At 33.5% G+C, this 19,924-nt stretch overlaps 4 protein-coding genes across 7 annotated transcripts; 2 read left to right on the top strand and 2 right to left on the bottom strand.

Annotated features, from left to right (window-relative positions):
- Positions 1-60: 60 nt before the first annotated feature.
- CCDC53 (Coiled-coil domain containing 53) lies at positions 61-1,303 on the top strand. The gene is made up of 4 exons (XM_033348384.2): positions 61-277; positions 375-539; positions 641-909; positions 1,149-1,303. The coding sequence occupies exons 1-4, from the start codon at positions 227-229 to the stop codon at positions 1,210-1,212; spliced, it is 549 nt and encodes a 182-aa protein (XP_033204275.1). The 5' UTR covers positions 61-226; the 3' UTR covers positions 1,213-1,303.
- On the bottom strand, positions 1,292-6,623 carry RpL36A (ribosomal protein L36A). Of its 2 annotated transcripts, none has more exons than XM_076620818.1 (4): positions 6,594-6,623; positions 1,670-1,843; positions 1,470-1,586; positions 1,292-1,387 (listed from the first exon to the last, which is right to left on the bottom strand). In XM_076620818.1, the coding sequence occupies exons 1-4, from the start codon at positions 6,606-6,608 to the stop codon at positions 1,367-1,369; spliced, it is 327 nt and encodes a 108-aa protein (XP_076476933.1). In that variant the 5' UTR covers positions 6,609-6,623; the 3' UTR covers positions 1,292-1,366. The 2 variants fall into 2 exon arrangements, with proteins under 2 accessions (XP_076476933.1, XP_033204283.1); XM_033348392.2 differs by lacking the exon at positions 6,594-6,623 and adding an exon at positions 2,210-2,299.
- On the top strand, positions 3,425-10,878 carry LOC117164928 (uncharacterized). Its single transcript, XM_033348391.2, has 3 exons — positions 3,425-3,817; positions 7,804-7,978; positions 8,105-10,878. Exons 1-3 carry the CDS (start codon positions 3,710-3,712, stop codon positions 8,170-8,172), a joined length of 351 nt encoding a protein of 116 aa, XP_033204282.1. The 5' UTR covers positions 3,425-3,709; the 3' UTR covers positions 8,173-10,878.
- Positions 10,879-11,129: 251 nt separating this feature from the next.
- On the bottom strand, positions 11,130-19,849 carry Dl (dorsal). 3 transcript variants are annotated; one of them, XM_033348358.2, is made up of 12 exons: positions 19,170-19,817; positions 18,326-18,412; positions 18,021-18,244; positions 17,704-17,947; positions 17,496-17,639; positions 17,218-17,408; positions 16,994-17,132; positions 14,706-14,798; positions 12,898-13,057; positions 12,555-12,808; positions 12,313-12,479; positions 11,130-12,237 (listed from the first exon to the last, which is right to left on the bottom strand). In XM_033348358.2, the coding sequence occupies exons 2-12, from the start codon at positions 18,375-18,377 to the stop codon at positions 12,085-12,087; spliced, it is 1,821 nt and encodes a 606-aa protein (XP_033204249.1). In that variant the 5' UTR covers positions 18,378-18,412; positions 19,170-19,817; the 3' UTR covers positions 11,130-12,084. The 3 variants fall into 3 exon arrangements, with proteins under 3 accessions (XP_033204249.1, XP_033204244.1, XP_033204245.1); XM_033348353.2 differs by lacking the exons at positions 11,130-12,237; positions 12,313-12,479; positions 12,555-12,808; positions 12,898-13,057; positions 14,706-14,798 and having other exon boundaries at positions 14,835-17,132; positions 19,170-19,849; XM_033348354.2 differs by lacking the exons at positions 11,130-12,237; positions 12,313-12,479; positions 12,555-12,808; ... (1 more) ...; positions 14,706-14,798; positions 19,170-19,817 and adding an exon at positions 18,725-19,117 and having other exon boundaries at positions 14,835-17,132.
- Between the last annotated feature and the right edge of the window lie 75 nt (positions 19,850-19,924).

The following is a 19,924-nucleotide window of genomic DNA, read 5'->3' as shown; positions in this document are numbered from 1 at the left end:
TTTCAAATAGTTTGTAATGTAATACACTTTAAATACCCCGCCTCTTGTACGTTATCCGCAGAGTATTTCACTAGAGGAGATGTATTCTGCTACATCTGAAAGATTTCGATTTTTAGTGAACATATCCTTTCGCGAGTCCTACATGATCCATGGGAGCAATGCGTTAAAAGTTCATGACGTTTGACAGTTAGACAACAAACACAAGAAATAACATCTGAAACGTACAATGAATGATTACAAAATACCAATAATCGAGCCAACTATCGATTGTACAAAGGTGCAGACATTGGATTTCAGCATTTTTTCTTTTCTGCTGCTTATTTATAATAATAGACAATTTTACACCTTTTTATACGTCATATTTTTATTGCCAGGTTCCACCAATTAATCAAAAAAGGACAATTTCTTTCATTAATCATTTCATTGTGCATACTGTAACATTTCTTAACAAATTTACTCTATCATGCGAAGAAAGATTATTGGAATTTGAATACAAGTTACAGAGGATAGAGGCTTCGCTAGAAATTTTAGAGTCTTGGGTATGTGATTATTAATTATTTTGAGTAACTTATACAAGTGAATTTATTTAAGAAGATTATTTATTATTTATAATTTTTGATAATTTATTTATGTTTTACAGTTATCATCTGTTCCAGTCTTGGAACAAGATCAAAGTACAAAAAGTGTTATAAAAAATAAAGATAGTAAAGAAGAGGAAGAAAGTACACCTAAAATAGATGAACCTGATAATGGTAAAGCAGATGAGCCTGAAGATACACAGGCTGAAAAGCAACCAGTGAACAAAGACCCACGCTATGAAAAATACTTAAAGATGGTACACTTTGGCGTGCCAAAAGAAGCTGTCAAATTAAAGATGGAACAAGAAGGATTGGATTCATCTATTTTAGAGTAAGTTGTACTTAAAATGTCTTAAAATTTTAATAACTGAAATTCAAATTTATAATAAAATATAATAGTAAAAATTAACCAATGTATATTTTGAAATATGAAAAAATGAATAGAAATAATATGGGATAATAATTCCTTCTGCAATGAAACATTTTCTAATTTTAACTTGTTTTGTGCATTATTTTTGATATTGTACCTTTATTGAAATCATTAACACCATTATTGTCTTACATTAACAGTGATTCCCAGCAAACAGCTTCTAAAGTGAAATCTACAGATAATGGTAAGAATAAAGGAGATTAAATACTTAACTATATTCATCTGTTGAACACGTGAAATATTTTTACGTTATAAAACATAGTTAATAAAATAAACAACTATACAAATTCCAGAAGATTTATTTCATTTCTTATTAAATACACATAGAAAGTTAACATACATAACTTCATACATAATCCTAGAATTGAATCATTTGTCCCTGGAAAAAGCACATTATTGAATCAGTTAATATATACATATATCATAAAATATTTTGGAAGAATTACATACAATATACTTACCTTTCTTTTCTTATCACCTCCTAATTCAAAATGTTTACATCTTTTAAGAGGGATTTGTTTCCTATATTTGCACTCTGTACATTCCATTCTTAAGACAATCTTTTTGGTAGTTTTTGCCTACATAAAAAACGTGAAATTGGCATAAAATTTTAACTGTATTATTAGAATTAAGATCAAATCAATATTTTAAAAATATATACCTTCTTCCTGAATATAGGTTTCGTCTGTCCACCAAAACCTTGTTGTTTACGATCATAACGTCTTCTACCTTGTGATGCATGACGTTCTTTACTTTTTTTATACTGTGTCACTTTGTGAGGTTTATGCACTTTGCACTTCTTACAGAAAGTGCGTCTTTGCTTCGGTACATTTACCTAAAATCATTGAAATAGGCACCATGCTATTCATTTATTTCCAGATATACAACTAAAATGATAGGACTTAAATTAACCCTTCATTTCTTTTAACTTCAAATTATTTTTTTTTTTTTATTAATTTTTATTACTATCGACTAATTTTCTATTCATTTCTAAAAACAATAATAAAATGTCACTTTTTGAGGTTATGTTAATACTATTACAGTTGTTACTTCTGTCTAAAAAAAACCATAGAATATTTATACTAATTTTTCACAAATATAATATACGTCGTAAAATTTAGCGTTAAAAGTAATATTACAATAAGATTATGATTGAATTCATGGATAAATTATGAATATATCCAATTGAAAGTTTACGTACCATCTTGAATGTTTAGAAAGAAAAGGAAATGTATCTTTGCCGGAAATGACATACATATGCTTGCGCATGCGCAAATATTGTACACTATACAAAATCGAAAATTTATTGTCCTTGTTTAATTAAAGGATATAAGTATTAATGTAGTGTTTAACGTGATATTATTTTACAAAATTTCTTCCAAGCAAAATCATAGTAAAAACAAATATAACTGTTTTAATTCTTTCCAAGACAAAATTTCGATTGCATATTGGATATACGCCATTAATAGCCGGCATCAAAATTGGTTTAATATATAAGACGCTCAATCAATAACAGCAATTATGTTATAATATTTCTTTCGCTGTTATTCTTTATAATCAATTTATTTATTTTTCACGACTTATTATCTATTATAGTAAAGTAAAATTTCTTCTACATATTCAGGGATTATCGAGATTAAAAAATATTGCTTAACGTATAAAAGAAAAAAACATGATGTTGATGTATAATGTTCTGTTTATCATGTAATTTCTTACACAAATGGATAGTAATTCTCTAAATAATTAATTAAATTGACTTGTAATGATCATTGGATTCATTTTTGTTCTAGTTTAATATGAAAAAGTTCGTACATATTTAACATATTTGTAAGATATCTTTCACAAATAAAAATCTTAGAAATGAAATAACAATTCATTGTCGAATTTTCAGTGACAGATGTGCGTCTGCATCATTCAAAAAGCTTGGCTCTTTTATCTATAGGATAATTCCCGCCATGATCTTTAGAATATATTACTTGCAATATACAGTTTAAAGTAATAATTTTCAAAGTATACAGAAATAATTATTCGCTTCATCTAAAATTTTGGTTTTTCTTTATATATATTTCGATTTCTTTACAAAGGAAATGTTGGAAAAGATCTAAATGTTTCGTACACCAAAGGTTATTTGAATCGAGCGACATAGCCTCGAACCAGACGGTAAACTCAGGCCACGAACTCTCGAACCCCTCGTCCTCCGCAGGATTTAATTTTATTTATACGTCAGGTGGATGGATTACGTGGAAAACTTTTATAAGAAATAATAAAAGATTATGTAGTGTTATAACCTTTCCAATTAGGTGCAGTGGCACGTCGCGAAAGGATATTATGATTTCAACCAATCAGGCATTTATCGAGTTTCAAACCCGCGCCATCTTCATTTTTGAACAAAGCCAGGTTGGATATGCTAGAAGCGAGCTGAGACCGGGTAGTAGTCCGCTTTGCGCTATTCGCGCCACAGTCGTCAGTACACGACACTCTCCACTCCTGACTGGTTGTTCTCTGTCTCACCGTCCTTTCCCCTCTTTTTCCCCTCCTCTGCCCCTTGGGTTTTCGCCTGACGACGCTGCTCTCTCGGGCATTTCGCCGGAAACCGACGCCGCGCGAGGACACGGAGTTTTGTTACGTGTACACATTTCTCTATCTTTTTCATCACTTGTAACGCCGACACGCAGGCATCTTGCTCAACGCACGATTCACCATGAGTAGCAAGGAAAATAACGAGGTCGCTGTTGAGAAGGTGACTGAGAACGACAAGGCTTCCGGAGACGCGAAGTGTGAGATCAAAGGAATGAAGAGGCCAGCGGAGGTGAGTTGTTGCGCTTTTCCCACTTCATTTTTTAAGTACCGCTTTCTCGACCTTTTTCACGATTGTACGTAAGCATACACGTACACACGAAAGCACGTACACGCCGGCTTACACCATGCTTCCGCGCCACGCTGCTTGATCACGGCATTGTCTACCATTTCGGTGTCGTATTTATATAAGCCTATGAAAGTTCGTGAACATTCTTCCGATCTGATTTTTCTCCTTACACATTTTACGTAAATATCTGTGTCTTATAACGTGGGATAATAAATTTCTATTTTACTCGCGATATCGTTATATTTTCGTGGATAAACGACGGGTGGGCGGGCAGTCGAGTGGCCGTTTCAACCGACTGATGGCATGGAAGAGAAGATAGGATGCCGGCCGGCATTTTCATTAGACTTCATATTTTTACGATGTTAAAAAACATTCGTTTCTGTGTATACTTCGGAGTGGAAAAATGACTACGTAATTGCGATGTTTTCTTGATGTAATCTGAGGGACGCCATCGTATTTCGCGTGGCTACCACGAGCACGATGGTTTGGTTGATCACCCCTGTTGTTACAATGTCGTCTATAATTACCGATCTAGCTAATATCAGATTCAATATTGTCTTTCGCCTGTATTTTGTTAATGTGAATGCGAAATTCGGGCGGGATATCTGAACTACTAGCGCCATGTGCTCATTTCGATTATGTTTTCGTGTTATGCACTCTCAGAGCTTTCCATAAGTATCCAAGGTTTTGTAAATTTCGTTGAAACTATGGTTCATATTACTTGGCATTCTTTCCACAAGATGGACGCCATTTTTATCTAGAATATCAGTGTTATAGCTAGGAAAAGTGAGCATCCCGCGCATTTTTCCGACCGCCGTTGCTGCCGCCACCACTACCGCTGTCGGTTTCCATTATGGCGCCCGAAACCAAGCCCGCGTTCATTGTGCTCTCTCGCTTGCTCGTTCCATCTTCTTCCTTCCTCTTCTCTCATTCTCTCTTTTTCGCGCGCGCGCTTATTCTCTCACTCTCTATGTCGTAATTGATCGATAATTCGTTGTAAGAGGGTTAATCGTGTCTGACGGACGATCGATAGACTAACACATATCTGTTTCAGGTCGACGTGTTGCTCTGAAATTGTTTACCGATCTGCGTGCATAAACACCGCGCTGAAGGCTTCCTTTCTCGCTTTGCTTCCCTCTCTCCCCTTCTGCCCGCGACTCTGTCGGCGTTCGGTTCTCTCTTTCCATCGAAAACCCCACGCGCACAGCCAGCAGAGCAACGCCATGTATTATATACCCATGTCTCTCCTGCCTCCCTGTTCTTTCGTAGCATACCGCGTAGTGTTACGAACCTTCGAGAAAACATCGTTGTAATTTTTCATCTTAAATCGGACCGTCACTCGGCGCCGTGATAGGAACTGCTTATTTTTTCCTTGATATTACATTGTACGAGTACTATTATAAAAATTGTAAGGTGAAATTCATGGTCGAAAATGCCGGTTATCCACACTTTCGGCCGCTATTGTAGAAAGTCGTGGCGGTGTCTTCGCGCAGCGGCAATAGTATGTCACGTGGAAATCACACCGTACTTGTTCGGAATAAATTCAAATATTCCCATTAGTATTGTACTTGATGACATCCTTTTAATTAAAATATAAAAACCGTTAACAGTATTTATTTAAATCTTTTTTGTATTTTATTTCAGTTTTATCTAATCATTAGTTAGATAGTTTCATAAATGAAATTTATTTTCATTTATGATTGATGCCTTGATGTAAGTAATTACGTGATCACTACGATGAATATTACTCGGGACTCGCAGATTCTATGATGCAAGCGCATATAGATAGTAAAGAACATGGAAGTGAAGAAAAAGGCGGGAATTTCGAATAAGGTTCGGATATCGATATATTTATTGAATGAGTAAAACGTTAATGTATTTTTCGCGAAAAACAATATTGTTCTTTCTATATTTCATTAATTTCTGCGTAATATTTTTGATATACTTATATTTAACCTTTAATTTAATAGTACTATTATTATACAAAATGCGATAAGTGCCTACTTCTTATCTCACTAAATTAGTATCCCATGATTGCATTAGTATTCTCATTTAATGATTCTTAATTTATTTACTTCACATCTATTTAATTTTATTTCGTCTTGGCAAGCGAAAATGCTTCTGGTAGCTCAATATGATCAAATTAATACGTGTTATAGAAGAATTATATAACGATTATTCATGGCATGGCTTACCCGACAGGCGAGAGAAATGAAATGAGTCTATATGATAGGTTATGAACGTTGGGTTATCTGTAAGACCTCGTGATTAGTAATAAGTTGATAGGTAATCGTGTATGCGGGATAATAAACAAAATAGTCATTTCGTGACTACTGGCGTCTGTACGTCACTGTCGCTTATTGTTTATTGTAAACCACATCGTAGCGTCATGAATGTAATAGCAGTAGCAAGTAGTTGCCAACAGATTCTAGTTAAAAAAAACACTTTAAGTTTGTCATAACACTTAACTGCCCGAACAACAATGGTTTTTATGAATTACAGGATTTTTTTTCGTCATTTGATCGTACGTGTAGAATTTTGTATACGTGCTATTTACATTTCACCATATCATCTTAAGCAATATTGTAAAAATATCGTTTATTCTTGTTAGTAAAATTAATAACCATTAATATTTATACGTTATGCTTAGTATTCAAGTTTGTGAAATGAGATATTACATTTCATTTGATAAAAGCATTTGATAATATGAGACGATTACCTTGAGACTGTCCATTCGCGATGATACTACAATTTTAGATGTACGATGACGAGGAGAACAGTGGAATTTATATACTTCAACATATATTCAGTTTTTTTACAATATATAAACATGATATATGAATTATATATATATACATATTTTTTGTTTGAAAATCAGAGCGACTCTTAGTTCCATGCACGATATCCGGGCACGCTGCTTCGTATTTCTCCTCTCCCCTCTTTTCCTTTTCGTGTGCTTTACGCAGCACGAACACATCCCCTTCTACAAACATGTATCGTAGTCGTCTGCCAATCCCTACGTTTCTCCCACCATCTAGTCTTAGTCGATTCGACCCTTTGATTGGATGATGCAGTTCTGTGAGTTTTCTATGCCCTCTTTCCTCGTACCGCCGATAGACACGGCGCGTGTATGCTATTACGACAGACAATCCACCCTGGTCACGAGTAATGCTGTATGAACACAAGTTAAGGTACCGGCATTTCAAGGATCGTGTGAAGCACACACTTCACAAAACATTATCGTTTTATTTTTGTTTGTCCGGTTTTAGAATTCGATATGAACCTCTTATAATGACTTACGTTTCTTAGCTGTACATAAATGTAATTTTGATAAGATTGAGCTTTAGAGTAGGCTTTCATTTCAAATATGTACTAAAAATCAAATGTACAAATTATGCAACAAAGGATTGTCACATCAACGAATTAAGTTAGGACAGATTTTTTTGAATATATACTTCTATATTTATCGCTATCTTTTTTTTAATTACGCCTACTGGGTTATCAAGTTTCATATTTAGCGATAGTTAACATCGATTTTAACTTAAAAATTTTCCAAGGTTTTTAAACTCTTTTTTTGTTAATTGTTTCTTGTCTTTGCTGTTTTCTTTCTCATCAAAGAACTCGCTGTTTTTTGTACCTTCCTGTTTCGCCATATTTTAACGGAAAATCCCCTCCACTTTTCATTTCCTTATGGTTCTTGGCGGGAAGGGAGCCTTCATCCGTTTCCCCCTCTCCTTTATCTTTCGGTCGCTGTTAGGATTCTCTTTATCTCTGTAATTCTTCTACTTCTTTCTAGAATGTATGAATTTTGAACGTATGGCAATGTAGTTGAAATGAGAGAATTATTTTTAACGTCGTTTCAATTGAAAACCTCGAAATAGAAATATTCGTCGGAAGCTCAAACATATAATCGTTGTTTTATGTTTTAGGAAAAAAATGATGAAACGAAGAAACAGAAGAAAGAAGAAAATGGTGATGGAGAGGTAGAAGAAGAAGAGATAGAAGAGGAAGTCGAAGAGGAAGAAGAAGTCGACGGAGATGGCGAAGAAGATGATGAAGACGATGATATACCGGAAGGAGAAGAAGATTTAGAAGAGGGTGAAGGTAAATTGAGAAATTTTCCACTATTTCACGAAACATTATTAATGACATATAAATCTGTATGCGTCAAGGAAATTGATATTCATGATTGGGTAAAGATGTAGTATATTTGAATCCCTTTGTTTATAGACGAAGAGGAAGATGACGCAGAAGGTGAATTAGAAGGAGAAGTAGAAGACGAAGAGGAAGACGCATAATGAAAAAGGAGAGAAGAGTATGTAAGTAAGAAAGGAGGTAGGCACATGGCACCGTCGTCGATCTTCGGCAGTCTTCTCAGCAAACACTTACTCTCATATTGAGTGGTTGGTAGCAATGTTGAATACCCATCGTGCCCAAACCCTATTGCCTCCCGACCTACGAGTAAAAATTGCCACCTCACCGGAGTTGTGGTGGGCTGACACACATTAGAAGCAGCCGCAGTTCTACTGTCTTGGCTCTTCGCAATTCTACTGTCTTGGCTCTTCGCAATTCTGGTCGTGTAGCCATCAACAAATGCTATTAGGTAGTTTGAATTAAAACCGTATATTCGTCATTGAGGAGCTTGTACATGTCGATTCCATTTAATACCTAAGTGCTTCATGCACAGCCGTACGTTTGGTATATCGTGTATGTTCCCAAGACAGATTTATCGTTTTATTCAAACCACCTATTAACTGGTATTTGCCGTCATCTGGCTTTCTTCGCGGGACAATTTTATAACGGAAACTTATTTAAGATATAAAAAGCTCTATTGTATTTAAATAGTGTAAAATGAACATTTGTGAGTGATTTTTTTATATTTGAGATCAAATTTATGTTTGTAGTTCGACGAATGTCTCTCACCTTGTGCGCGTGATTGATTTTCCTTTTCAACCTATATGTGTATTTGCAATGACTTTGCAAGAGCGCGAGCGGTTAAAAAGAGATAAATAAATAAAATAGATAAAGTGATGCGTAAAGAAACAAAAATAGCAAATAAATAAATAAATGCATAAAGCCAGAAGGACATCTCTCGACATTCGTTGTATATTAAGAAAAATGAAAAAGATTTTGATAGTCTTTGAAATCTCTGTTTCGTGCTCCTGTTCGATCTGAGAGAAAAATTAAGGTTAATATAACGCTCGCGCTAGGTAGTGTGGATGAGTACTGTGTGACTTTAACATTGCATAATAATTATACATAATATGTATAAAGTTATGGAGTAAGAAACATTTTATTATTAACGATAATATTATGTAACGTAATATAACGTGGAGGGGAGGAAGGATTGTTATGAATTAGACTTGGAGTATATAGAGTAGGGAGAGAATTTTTATTTTACAAAGCATTGCAGAATAATGTTTTATTTTTTCAAAGTAAATATTCAATTTGTTTAATACATACGTTTCCTATATTTACTTAATAATTTTAAAACGAAGTCACGTAGCGCATTTCAAAAATCGTCAAAGTTGTAACGCAAAAGTTATCCCGAGGGTACAATATTAACTACAACACTCTCCCTATTCGACTGCACTCATTTGATCGTAATTTATTCGTATTTTATGTACTGTGGTTTTATCTTGACTTCATTGTCATGGACTACTCGAGCAATGATTCGTTGACTGTCGCAGAACGGGTGACAGTATTCTCATTATGGCGGTCGCCTGTGCACACGGTGATCAATGTCTTATTAATGACATACCCATAGAATTATTAAAGGTGTCAAATAATTTTTAATATATGAGTTATAGTACTATTCACTGGTTACCAACAATTGAAATATAGATGCTCTTTGTGCTAGAGTCGGTGGATCTTTGCAAATGAAATGGTCCATGTCACCACTTATTTCGGGAGACTGGTAGATAAGAAATGGGTGAAGAGACATTGCGGTTACGATACCATTGTACCATAGCTGCATAATAAATAAAGGTAACGATAATTTGAATGCGAGACGATGTCCCACGTTTTAATGTACAAATATTTTCGAATGAGATAGTTAAATAAAACGCAGTTAGATCAGAGAAAATGATTCGTTCTCGTAAGTAGTAATGGGTTTAACTTCCAAAAACAAATAACAGTAATAGCAGTATTTAAAAAATGAAAAAAAAAACTGCTATTCGTGGACTGAATTCTGCTACATAGAAACTGAGGAGATGGAGTGGTCTGTGTACACATGTTTATATGATAAACTCAATTTATTCGACGTTACACTGAAAAAAATAAAATTCGAGTACACACCATAAATACGATGTGTAAAACATAACAATTTATTGTATTGTTTACAGGCCATGTCATCTCCAGAACTCTGTTACTGTACTGTTTTATACACAATCTGCTGATGTATTTACACGTGTTCACTTCAAGATAGTATTTTGACGATTATGTTGACAAAGAACTATCTTGAAGTGCAGGTGCCCGAGCAAAAATGAGTACTTTAGCGTTCATAGTATACAACACATACACTATAAGCATAGGTCCATTTAATTTTATTAATACAATACCAAGCCCCGTTTGCAACATGTTCAAAAGATATGAGGATAGACTTGCGTTCTGTACTTTGAGCTGGAGATCACAGAACTTTTCTATCCTCTAGTACTGCACGCGACTCTGGAAATTATTTACTGGTGCTAACGGGTCTTAAATCAATCAGGCTGAACGCCTAAATACCGTTACATCCCTACATTTGTTAGGTAAGGATTAAGCGAAAGAAAAAAAGAATTTAAGAATCCTAATGAATCTGGTAATGAAACATGTCACAATTAAATGAAATCCTAGGCTAAGAATTTGGTTTGTGTGTTCATAAGTCTTGTTCAAACTACTTTTGTACAGGATACCATCGCATCATCACTTTCGACGTAAACAGTAACCGATACCACAGACTATATTTCTGCCCATTCCATCAGAACTTTCATTGTATTTTTAAGTAAATACATTTTGGAAAACAACAGATGTTTTTTTATTCTTCACGTGTTTGTGAAGGAACGCGTCTTTCCCTATTTATTACTTAATATTTAATCGACAGCTCACTTTTTCAAAGTTAATTTAGACTAAGATTGTTTTTACATACCTTCTATATATGTACATACAAATTAAGAATTATATGTGGCTATGCTGTGTAAATAGTCAAAAGTAATTTACAATAAAACATGTACGTAGTGTGTGATACACAGGATAAAAATTATTAAACTCCAATATCTATGTTTATTTACACGTATAATTGTATGTAAAATTATAATGTATTCTTAGATGTAATTGTATATATAGTAAACATATGTACTTAAGTATAATGTTATTTATATCTGATACATACACATTGTTTATTTATAAAATAATTCCTGTAATAATGATTTTAAGGTAATGATACATCGGATACCGGGAAATTAAGACACCATAAATATTATATGTATAAAATCTACGGCAGAATGTAACCGTAGTTATATAATACTAAAATTTAAGGCAAAAGAGTTTAAATATAAATCAACGTACCTGGACGGAACATGTATTATTGAAAATTTTTTAATTGGATATACATTAGGAGCAGAGCAATACGTTCTGATATTACTCCTAATACAAAATATATATATTTACAAATTTGTAGTAAACATAAATGTGTAAAGAATAAAAATCAAACATTTGTATAAGCGTACGAGATATAACAGAAATTAATGTTTGTGGATATTTATTTTAACTAAATAATTTGTACGAATATTGCATGCAGATTGTCTTACAATATATTATTATTACAATAATACACTGTATTTTCTTCTATGAAAACTATGAGTTTTATTTTATACAATAATTCATATTCAGACACTTTGCATGCACATCAAAACATACAGATTTCAATATACTTTGATCACAGTCACAGCATTTTGTATATCACTTAATCGATAAATATTCCATTCAAGATATTGGAAACAGCGATTTTTAAAAATTATATAAAAATATCAACAGTATTTAAAGCTGATTATCGATTGAAGAAGTATTTTACAAGATTGTACAGCAATGTACTGCGATATAATCACAACCAATTAAATATTAATTACATGATACATGTATTCATGCAAAGAAATTTTTGTTTAGAGAATAATGTTTATATAACGTTTTTTACAATGTTATCAATATCAATATCAATAAAATATTCAGCTGTTTCAGTCGTTAACTTCCCGCGTTGGTTTATACATATTATTTAAAGTGCACAGTTCCTGAATAGTGTTATTAGTAATTCTTGTAAAACTATCGGTCATGTTATTACTTTCTTCGATGTTGCTTGATCCTGTGTTTATCTCTTTGTTCGTTTCCGGCTGGATTTAATAAGAGATTAATTTCTCATTCATTTGATACTATCACATGATAAGCAAATTTGTAATATACAATACCTTGGTAGAATCTGAAATGGATAATCCACTGGATAAATTTTCAGAAAGAGCGGTATCAAAAGCGGCGAGTTCTGCCGAATCAAGTTGATTAAAACTTAAATCAAAACTGTACTGTCGACTGTCCATGTCTAAAACACTTGTAACATCTGCCCCTCCCACTCCACCTGCTATATAAATTATTATTTCAAAATAATGGTACAATAATGGATTGATGTAATAATGTGTGCAAATACTTATACTACCAGCATTGTCCAACGATTGAAATTCTTCGTGATAGTTTGATGTAACTCTGCTTAACACTAATTGTTCTTGCGGGTGTATTTGTAATATGTCATGTACATATGGAAATTGTTGTTGTGCATACGTTCCGGTTGATGGTTGTTGTACGATATGACTGCTTGTTGATTGATATTGCGGTGATGGTTGTGATTGGATAAGTGCTGAGTTGTATGGACTGTACTCCATCGGCGATGCACGACCTGGCGATACTTGTGGCCTGTATAACGTATTGAAATTTTTTCAGATCCATTGTTCTATACACTATCTTATTTTTTAAGCAATACTTACATAAAAACTTTGAATTACCTTAACGTTTGCATACTAGATTGCGGTTGTGGAGAAGTGGTTCCCATAGAATATAACGGAAAGGATCCTCCACTTCCGACTGAGCCTCCGTACGGAGATATTTTTTCTGATTTGACAATGTTAAAATTGTATTGGATCGGTTGATTTAACGCTGCAGCATCTACAATTGCGATACAACAAATAAATATCTACTAATAGAAGAACAATTAAAGCAATACAAGTTCGTTATTTTGTTACTTACTACAAATGAACAACATTTGTCTTATAAATTTGTTAGATTCAGTACAATTTATATTATGTTAATTTTGGAACACGATATTTTAAAATAATATGATCGAATTTATTCAGAAGAAAAATGCACATTATGATTAAAAAGCACATAATTATAAAAATGTAAAAGTAAAAATGATCAAGCTACATTTAAAAAGCGAAATTTTTAAGTGAAGGGAAAGGATCAGTTATAAAGAAGATGCATGCAATTTTATATATTTTCACTCCAAACGTCACTCTATAAAAATTGAGTGTCTTGTATTGTAATAAAAAATACAGTCAATATTGATTAGCAAATATCAACAAACGAAACTAATATTATCATATCGTACCTGAAAAATTTGTTTATATAAATATCATTCTTTTAATCTGAAATTGATTGGGAGCAGAATAAAAACACGTCATTTTCATTATTAAGTGATGTATATATGTGTATATATAGATTGATATATTCTGTATATATAAATCATACATTTTTTATATAGATATAGCCTTTTTCTTTCTCAAAGCAGTTTATAAAAATCTCTATTGCCATACAAATATTGCACATAATTTCTATTCTTATCATTATATTGCTGAGTATTTAAGTACAATATTTTTATACGAGAGCAGAATACTTGCATATTATTCAAGTTGTACAGCCCGTTTTCATAATATGTTGCGTTATCGCTAACAATGTAAGTATTTTTGTCATCGCATTAATGGATATAAAAATAGTATCCATTCGCGTAATCATCATTAATAATTACAAAAATACAACTTTCTTTTTAAATGTACAAAGTCACTGCCCTCCAATCATTCAAGTACAAATTCCAAACGTTTATATAAAATACGTTCTTAAAAAAGTATAAAACAAGATTCTTCATCAGTGCGTGAAAATATATATAGATATATATATATATGTATATATATGAGTATAGTATTTCTTACGATGAGGATTCGAATCCATGAAAATACATATATCACTCTGCACAGCGGAAACTTTTCATTTCTTTTAAGTCAATCTTTTGTAATTTTAGGCACTATTGTACAAAATTTGACGAGTAAAATATGTCATCATAAATATAAGATTCTTAAATTTGAATGTTTCCAATGTGCAAAGAGATTGGATTAATCGTACAGTTAGTATGACATGATTTAAGGGCGCTGAAACATAGATATTCTGACAAATGTAAATTCGCGATTTGTAAAAATACAGTAAACATGTTCCAATTGTACAAGTTAGATCAAATTTTTGGAACTTTCAACAAATTTTCTATATTCATTGCAACAATCATTACAACAAATCGGGCTAATAACCCCATTCAGAAAATGCACAACGTATTGATTGCTGGCATCACTGAGATAGCTTGCCTTCGTTTCTTGCATACAGTATGAGATAAATGTAAATATGAAAATTAGTTCCAAAGAAGTAAAACGCGTAAATGTATTACAATGTATTCTAAATAATTTTGAAGATTCGACGACGCCAATGACATTATTCAAACCCATTCCCATCAAAGCTGTAGAATTGAAGACAATTTGATAAAAATACTCACGCTTCTCAGCTTCTGTCTGTACATGCCTCAAAACTAGCGCATTTGGGCTGTTATTAAATTTTTGTCGTTTTCGCCTTAACGAACCAGGATCATCTATAAATGATTGTACATTAACCACGTGATTTACAAACATTATTATATCAATTTTTTCTGAAGGCAAAAGGGCTTACGAGCTTCACTTCAAAATTCCCTACCACTGAAAACATTACATCTGCACAATTGATTAAATCTTTGGTACAAAATAACTATGAGTTACAAACAAATAAAATGATTTTCATATTATTATTATAAATTAAGTACTTATTCTAAAACTAGAAACAAAGTGGTACTTATAACCTTGGGACGCTATAAAAAAAACTTAACAACTTGTCATAAATAGTAAAAAGCAATGCGCAAGATTTAAAATATAAGTAGCAACACTGTAAAATTTGACTAGAAAAAACGCTAACCCTTCGACAATAAACAACGAGTATCAGCTGAGTTTATACTTCAGCTACTTTCTAGGATGCATATAAAGGGTTATAGAAACAAAGTAACAATTTGTACCCTGACTAGAACAGTATTGAATTTGTTTCAGAACGTTTTAATCAAGATAGCACAACACAGATTTATCATATATCCTCTTTTCCTAATAAATTTGAAATATATAAAATGCATCTCTCTCTTAAGCACACAAGCACATTCAAGTTACAAGAATTTAAGTTTTGCAACTGCAATCAGCTTCATTTAATTACAATGCTTTTCGCTTCTAAAAATGTATTACTGGAGAAAAATGTCACTCTCAAATGGTAGTAGACTAGAAACAACACTATTAAACATTCAAGCAAATTACGTTTCTTTTTTTTCAGAATAAATTTTTCCTCCTTCTACTGGGCTATAATAGAAGGACATTTCATCAAATTCTGACACAGTTGCATGTGGTGCCATAGCAGTATACAATGCATAATGTTCAGCTTCTGTTAATTCAATTCCATATGGTGGTGTTTCGTCGCCTTCCAATTTAAGCGATTTAACGCTATTAGTACTTATTGCACTAGGTCTTGAAATTTGTAATTGTGGGCTAGTTGGAGTATTGTTTGTTGTCAAATATGAAACATTTCCTGTAGAACTCAAAGGCTGACTATTTTCTTTAGATACATTCGAAATTGAGTCTTTATCTTTCTTTGCTTTCTTTGCGAACAATTTTGAAAATAGTCCTTGTTTTGAATTCTTAGTTAAAGTAGCAGGTAGAGAAGGTAAAGTTTTGTTTGGTGCTTCAACGAATGACTCAGATGTCATATGAGAGGATATAGGACGAGGTAAAAGAGGCATAGAAGGCATTTTGCGGATTCGTTTCGGCGGTAAAGGCGGTAATCTCTCTTCCGTTTCCTGCGTTCCATCTCTCTTCGTAGTTACTGGAGGAGAAGGACAAGATTGATTAACATCTGCTTTTGGTATACATACGTCCTCATACTTCCTCTCGTTTGGTAAATCAATAAATTCAATAGGATTTTTCATAGCCATTTGTAAGCTGGTATAAGTTTGATTATCGCAAACGTCAATATCCATAGATTGATCCGTTGTATTCTGTTCAATGGCTGCTTGCACTAACTTTGTATGTGTATCTGCATATATTTGATCTAATTCAGCTACTTGTGTCAATAATTCATTGAAGGACTTATTGCAATCCTCTGTTGTTTCTGTTTTAAAATCTGTTTCATTATCTTTCTCCTTGAGACACATTTGACCCTTTTGCACCCATTTTCCCACTTCCGAATAGTCGAACCAATCGGAATTATTTTTGGATATATCTGCATTTTGCTTAAATACAGACGTGTTTTCAGCGGTACTATCGGATTTAGTACGAGTTAAAGTTCCCGAATTGTCATCATTCATTTCTTTGTCTATATATCTATTATCAATTTTGTACATTTTATTTATTTGTTCATTTTCTCTAGTTTGTTTCTCTTCATTTATTGGGATTTCGTTATTTTGATAATCTATAATAGTGCTTTTAATATGACTTACATTTTGTGAGATATTTTGATTCATTTCTATATTTCCATTACAAGAATCTAATGTATTTTTTACGTTATATAAATCATTTAAAGCGCGTAACGCAGAAATTTTGTTACTCGATTTTTTTACATTGAAATCATCATTATTATTATACTCATCGACATTACGCGGAAATTTAGGGGTAACGTTTGAAAATAATGCCGATTCAGTGGCTAAGATTTTACTAAATGTACTATAATCTGTTTTCTTCCTGGCAAATGCTTTCCGTAAAGACCAGAAAGCAGGCCTACCTGCACCGAGAGGTAACATCTGAAAAGGTAATGGTTCGCTCGTCGCACCATCCGATGGTCTTTTGAGTTGAATGCATATTTGCACCGGTTGCTCCACTTGCTGCATGCGATATGTGGGTGTTTTGAATGCAATTGCTGTCTGTTAACATATAAATCAAATTTAAATTAAGTGAAGATGTATAATATATACAACATTCTACACAAACATTAAACATCGTACATACCTGCTTATGTACGTGAACGGGTTGAAAATCACCAAATCCTTCCCAAATCACTTGTCCCTCCTTCTCCTCGAAAAATCTAACTTGTATGTCTTCCTTTGCAACCTTCTCGCATAATAAAATCATTTCCATACCACCAGCGACCGACGCATTAGAGTGACTGAGCTTGCATATCACAAGATCTGACATTGCTTCTGAAATATTTAATTATTTAAAACAAAATTAAACAATTAATTTTCCTTTGAAACTGAATATAACGTATAATTGTAACTTAAACATACTTTTATCAAATATAGGGTCAGATACAACTGGTGGTAATGGCACATTGAATTTTCCTTTTTGTCCTCCTTCTAAGAAAACTTGAAAGCACAATCTCACTGCATTTAGATCAATACTAGTAGGTTGTCTTTTGTGTTCGAAGCCAGCTATTAGAAAATGAAACATAATTTGTTTTATGTCAAACACATTTACATAAATCTACCAGCTTACTTCGAAAGGGGTCTACACGAATTTCCTCTCTTATTTTAAGTGCCTCTTCGATATCCTTTTTCTTAACACATTGAATGCCAAGATTTGCAAATGTGACTGTCATATTTTCTGACGAGACTTCTACTGTACATACACCACGTTTACATGCTTCCTTTCCAACAAGATTATGAGGATGAGGTCTGTGTGGTTGATCTTTTGTTACACACGATACTACAACTACAGCTCGACCTTTATATCCAACTATCTGTAATAAGTATTATTTATTGTCATATCATACAAATTCCAAATATATTCTATATTTTGCTCTTACTACTTACTCTTATACTAGGAAATGTTTTGTTTTCTGGTGTACTGTTTACTCCTGGTATACTACCAGCCGATCTGCCTTCACATTCATAGCGAAAACGTAAAGCTTTACTTGCTGGCTGTTCTATTATTTCAACATATGGCAATAACCTCCCAGTGTCCATTTCCACTGGGAATTGATCCTCCTTTCCACTACATTCCACAAATCCAGGATCGGTAGTTTGGATGACTTCAACTGTACCAAGAATCTTAGGTATAGTTTGAAACATTTAATATGAAAATTATATAAACATATAATAAAATTTTCAACACTTACTGACATCACTTATATTTATATTTCCATCACTCATATCATGGAATTGTTCCATGCCTCTTACTGTTTAATGCATCGAACATTAGCCATCTGAAAAATAAATTCTGTTTCAACATACATTGTCATTTTGTATGAAATAGTACCTCTACATTGTATTTCATTGTTGTTAAAAGAATCTATTTAACAATTTTGTTGAAATAACAATGATTATGAAACAATAAACAAGTCATAAAAATTTTCTTTACTGCTTGATGTGTGTTTTGAACGTTTTGTCAAAGGAGGAAAAGTAACCACATGAACCAACACTTCACAGAAATTTCGCAGCATAGAGCAAAAAAAAATTTCGCGCGCGTTTCATTAAAATAAGAATGAGATGACAAGTGCCTGAAGAACGATAAATACCTAGGAGAAAATAAAACGATAGCGTAGAGGAGGAGGTGGATTGCCAGATCGATTTATTCGATGTAAAGAAAATCGAACGTTCAAAAGCGTGGATCGCGCATCTTGGCGGAAAATATATATTTATGTCGCAATGTAGGCGGTGATTGACGCAGAATATGTTACGCGTAATTTTTTATTAGTATCAGCGAGAAAAATAAGCGCAAGTTAATGATCATGGATAGAAGTTTTGTGTTAAACTTCTAGCCAGCGGAACGACAGCTGTTCACAGGTATAGTTCCAAAGGCACTGCACACAAGTGTCCCAAGTCCCAAGGGAAGAGAAACGAGAGTAGAGGGCAAGGAGGGATGCTACGCTGATCCAATCATTATTTTGGGAAGCCTAGGTTCGTACAAGCCGTGCAGCTATAATTAAACTATCGTAGGACAATGTGACGAGAAAGACTTGCCTGCAGTTTGATCAACATAGTAAAGCACTTTCGAATCTGAAAGCACGCGCACTGTTTTGAATAATTCTCTTATCAAGAAAAATTTGCGTCTCTGGGGTTTCTTTGATAAAACGCACACTGAATGCACACCGCTGCAGTAATTTGAAAACGCGATTTAATGTTTAGATCAGCGATTAAATTCCTTTACTCGAGAAGCACTGCTGCGCACACCATTTGCACGCAACATAAAAGCGTGCATGGCCGTGACTAGAAACGAGACTTAACGCGGAACAACATTTCGTTCGGACTTTGTATCAGTACTGACATGCTCGTTGCTTTCAATGGTAGGAGCAGAGCAATGTACGCTTCGTGGATACGCGCAAGTACGCGTACTCTGATGCTCCTATACTCACGGCCCACAGCTAACACTCGAAACGAGAGAACGCGTGTCGGCATGTATAATATGGCATGTAACTACGCTTCGTAGTTACTTCCTCGAAATCCATATATCGATGACGTCGAACACTTTAACACTTTATTCTTGATGTTCTGTTAATGTTCTTCACATTATGTTTCATACAGGTTTCATTTCTTTTTCTCGTATTAAACTCGTAGATTGATGATTATTAACAGTTCAATCATTAGATAGAGTGTTTTTTGGTACGAACGTGATAATATTGGACTGAAAATAAATTTATGTTTGTGGTTCATCGGATTTATCCTGTAGTAAATTAAAATTCAGGAACGTAGATAGGTTGCTAGTGCCTAGGTGCTTA

The sequence above is a fragment of the Bombus vancouverensis genome, chromosome 8, assembly GCF_051014615.1.
Source record: "Bombus vancouverensis nearcticus chromosome 8, iyBomVanc1_principal, whole genome shotgun sequence".
NCBI lineage: Eukaryota > Metazoa > Arthropoda > Insecta > Hymenoptera > Apidae > Bombus > Bombus vancouverensis.
The sequence above is the reverse complement of the archived record's forward strand: the minus strand, read 5'-3'. Positions and strand labels throughout refer to the sequence as shown.

What these genes read in the sequence shown, in the direction of transcription:
- CCDC53 (XM_033348384.2), top strand. Translation starts at nt 227, where the DNA reads ATGAATGATTACAAAATACCAATAATCGAGCCAACTATCGATTGTACA. An exon ending in CAACTATCGATTGTACAAAG is followed by an intron (nt 278 to 374) that starts GTGCAGACATTG and finishes TTTTATTGCCAG; the next exon opens with GTTCCACCAATTAATCAAAA. An exon ending in TTGGATTCATCTATTTTAGA is followed by an intron (nt 910 to 1,148) that starts GTAAGTTGTACT and finishes TTACATTAACAG; the next exon opens with TGATTCCCAGCAAACAGCTT.
- LOC117164928 (XM_033348391.2), top strand. Translation starts at nt 3,710, where the DNA reads ATGAGTAGCAAGGAAAATAACGAGGTCGCTGTTGAGAAGGTGACTGAG. An exon ending in GAATGAAGAGGCCAGCGGAG is followed by an intron (nt 3,818 to 7,803) that starts GTGAGTTGTTGC and finishes TTTATGTTTTAG; the next exon opens with GAAAAAAATGATGAAACGAA. An exon ending in AGATTTAGAAGAGGGTGAAG is followed by an intron (nt 7,979 to 8,104) that starts GTAAATTGAGAA and finishes CTTTGTTTATAG; the next exon opens with ACGAAGAGGAAGATGACGCA.
- RpL36A (XM_076620818.1), bottom strand. An exon ending in AACCTATATTCAGGAAGAAG is followed by an intron (nt 1,587 to 1,669) that starts GTATATATTTTT and finishes TTTTTTATGTAG; the next exon opens with GCAAAAACTACCAAAAAGAT. An exon ending in GAGGTGATAAGAAAAGAAAG is followed by an intron (nt 1,388 to 1,469) that starts GTAAGTATATTG and finishes TGCTTTTTCCAG; the next exon opens with GGACAAATGATTCAATTCTA.
- Dl (XM_033348353.2), bottom strand. Translation starts at nt 18,377, where the DNA reads ATGGAACAATTCCATGATATGAGTGATGGAAATATAAATATAAGTGAT. An exon ending in TATAAATATAAGTGATGTCA is followed by an intron (nt 18,245 to 18,325) that starts GTAAGTGTTGAA and finishes TTCTTGGTACAG; the next exon opens with TTGAAGTCATCCAAACTACC. An exon ending in CCGTTCACGTACATAAGCAG is followed by an intron (nt 17,133 to 17,217) that starts GTATGTACGATG and finishes ATATGTTAACAG; the next exon opens with ACAGCAATTGCATTCAAAAC.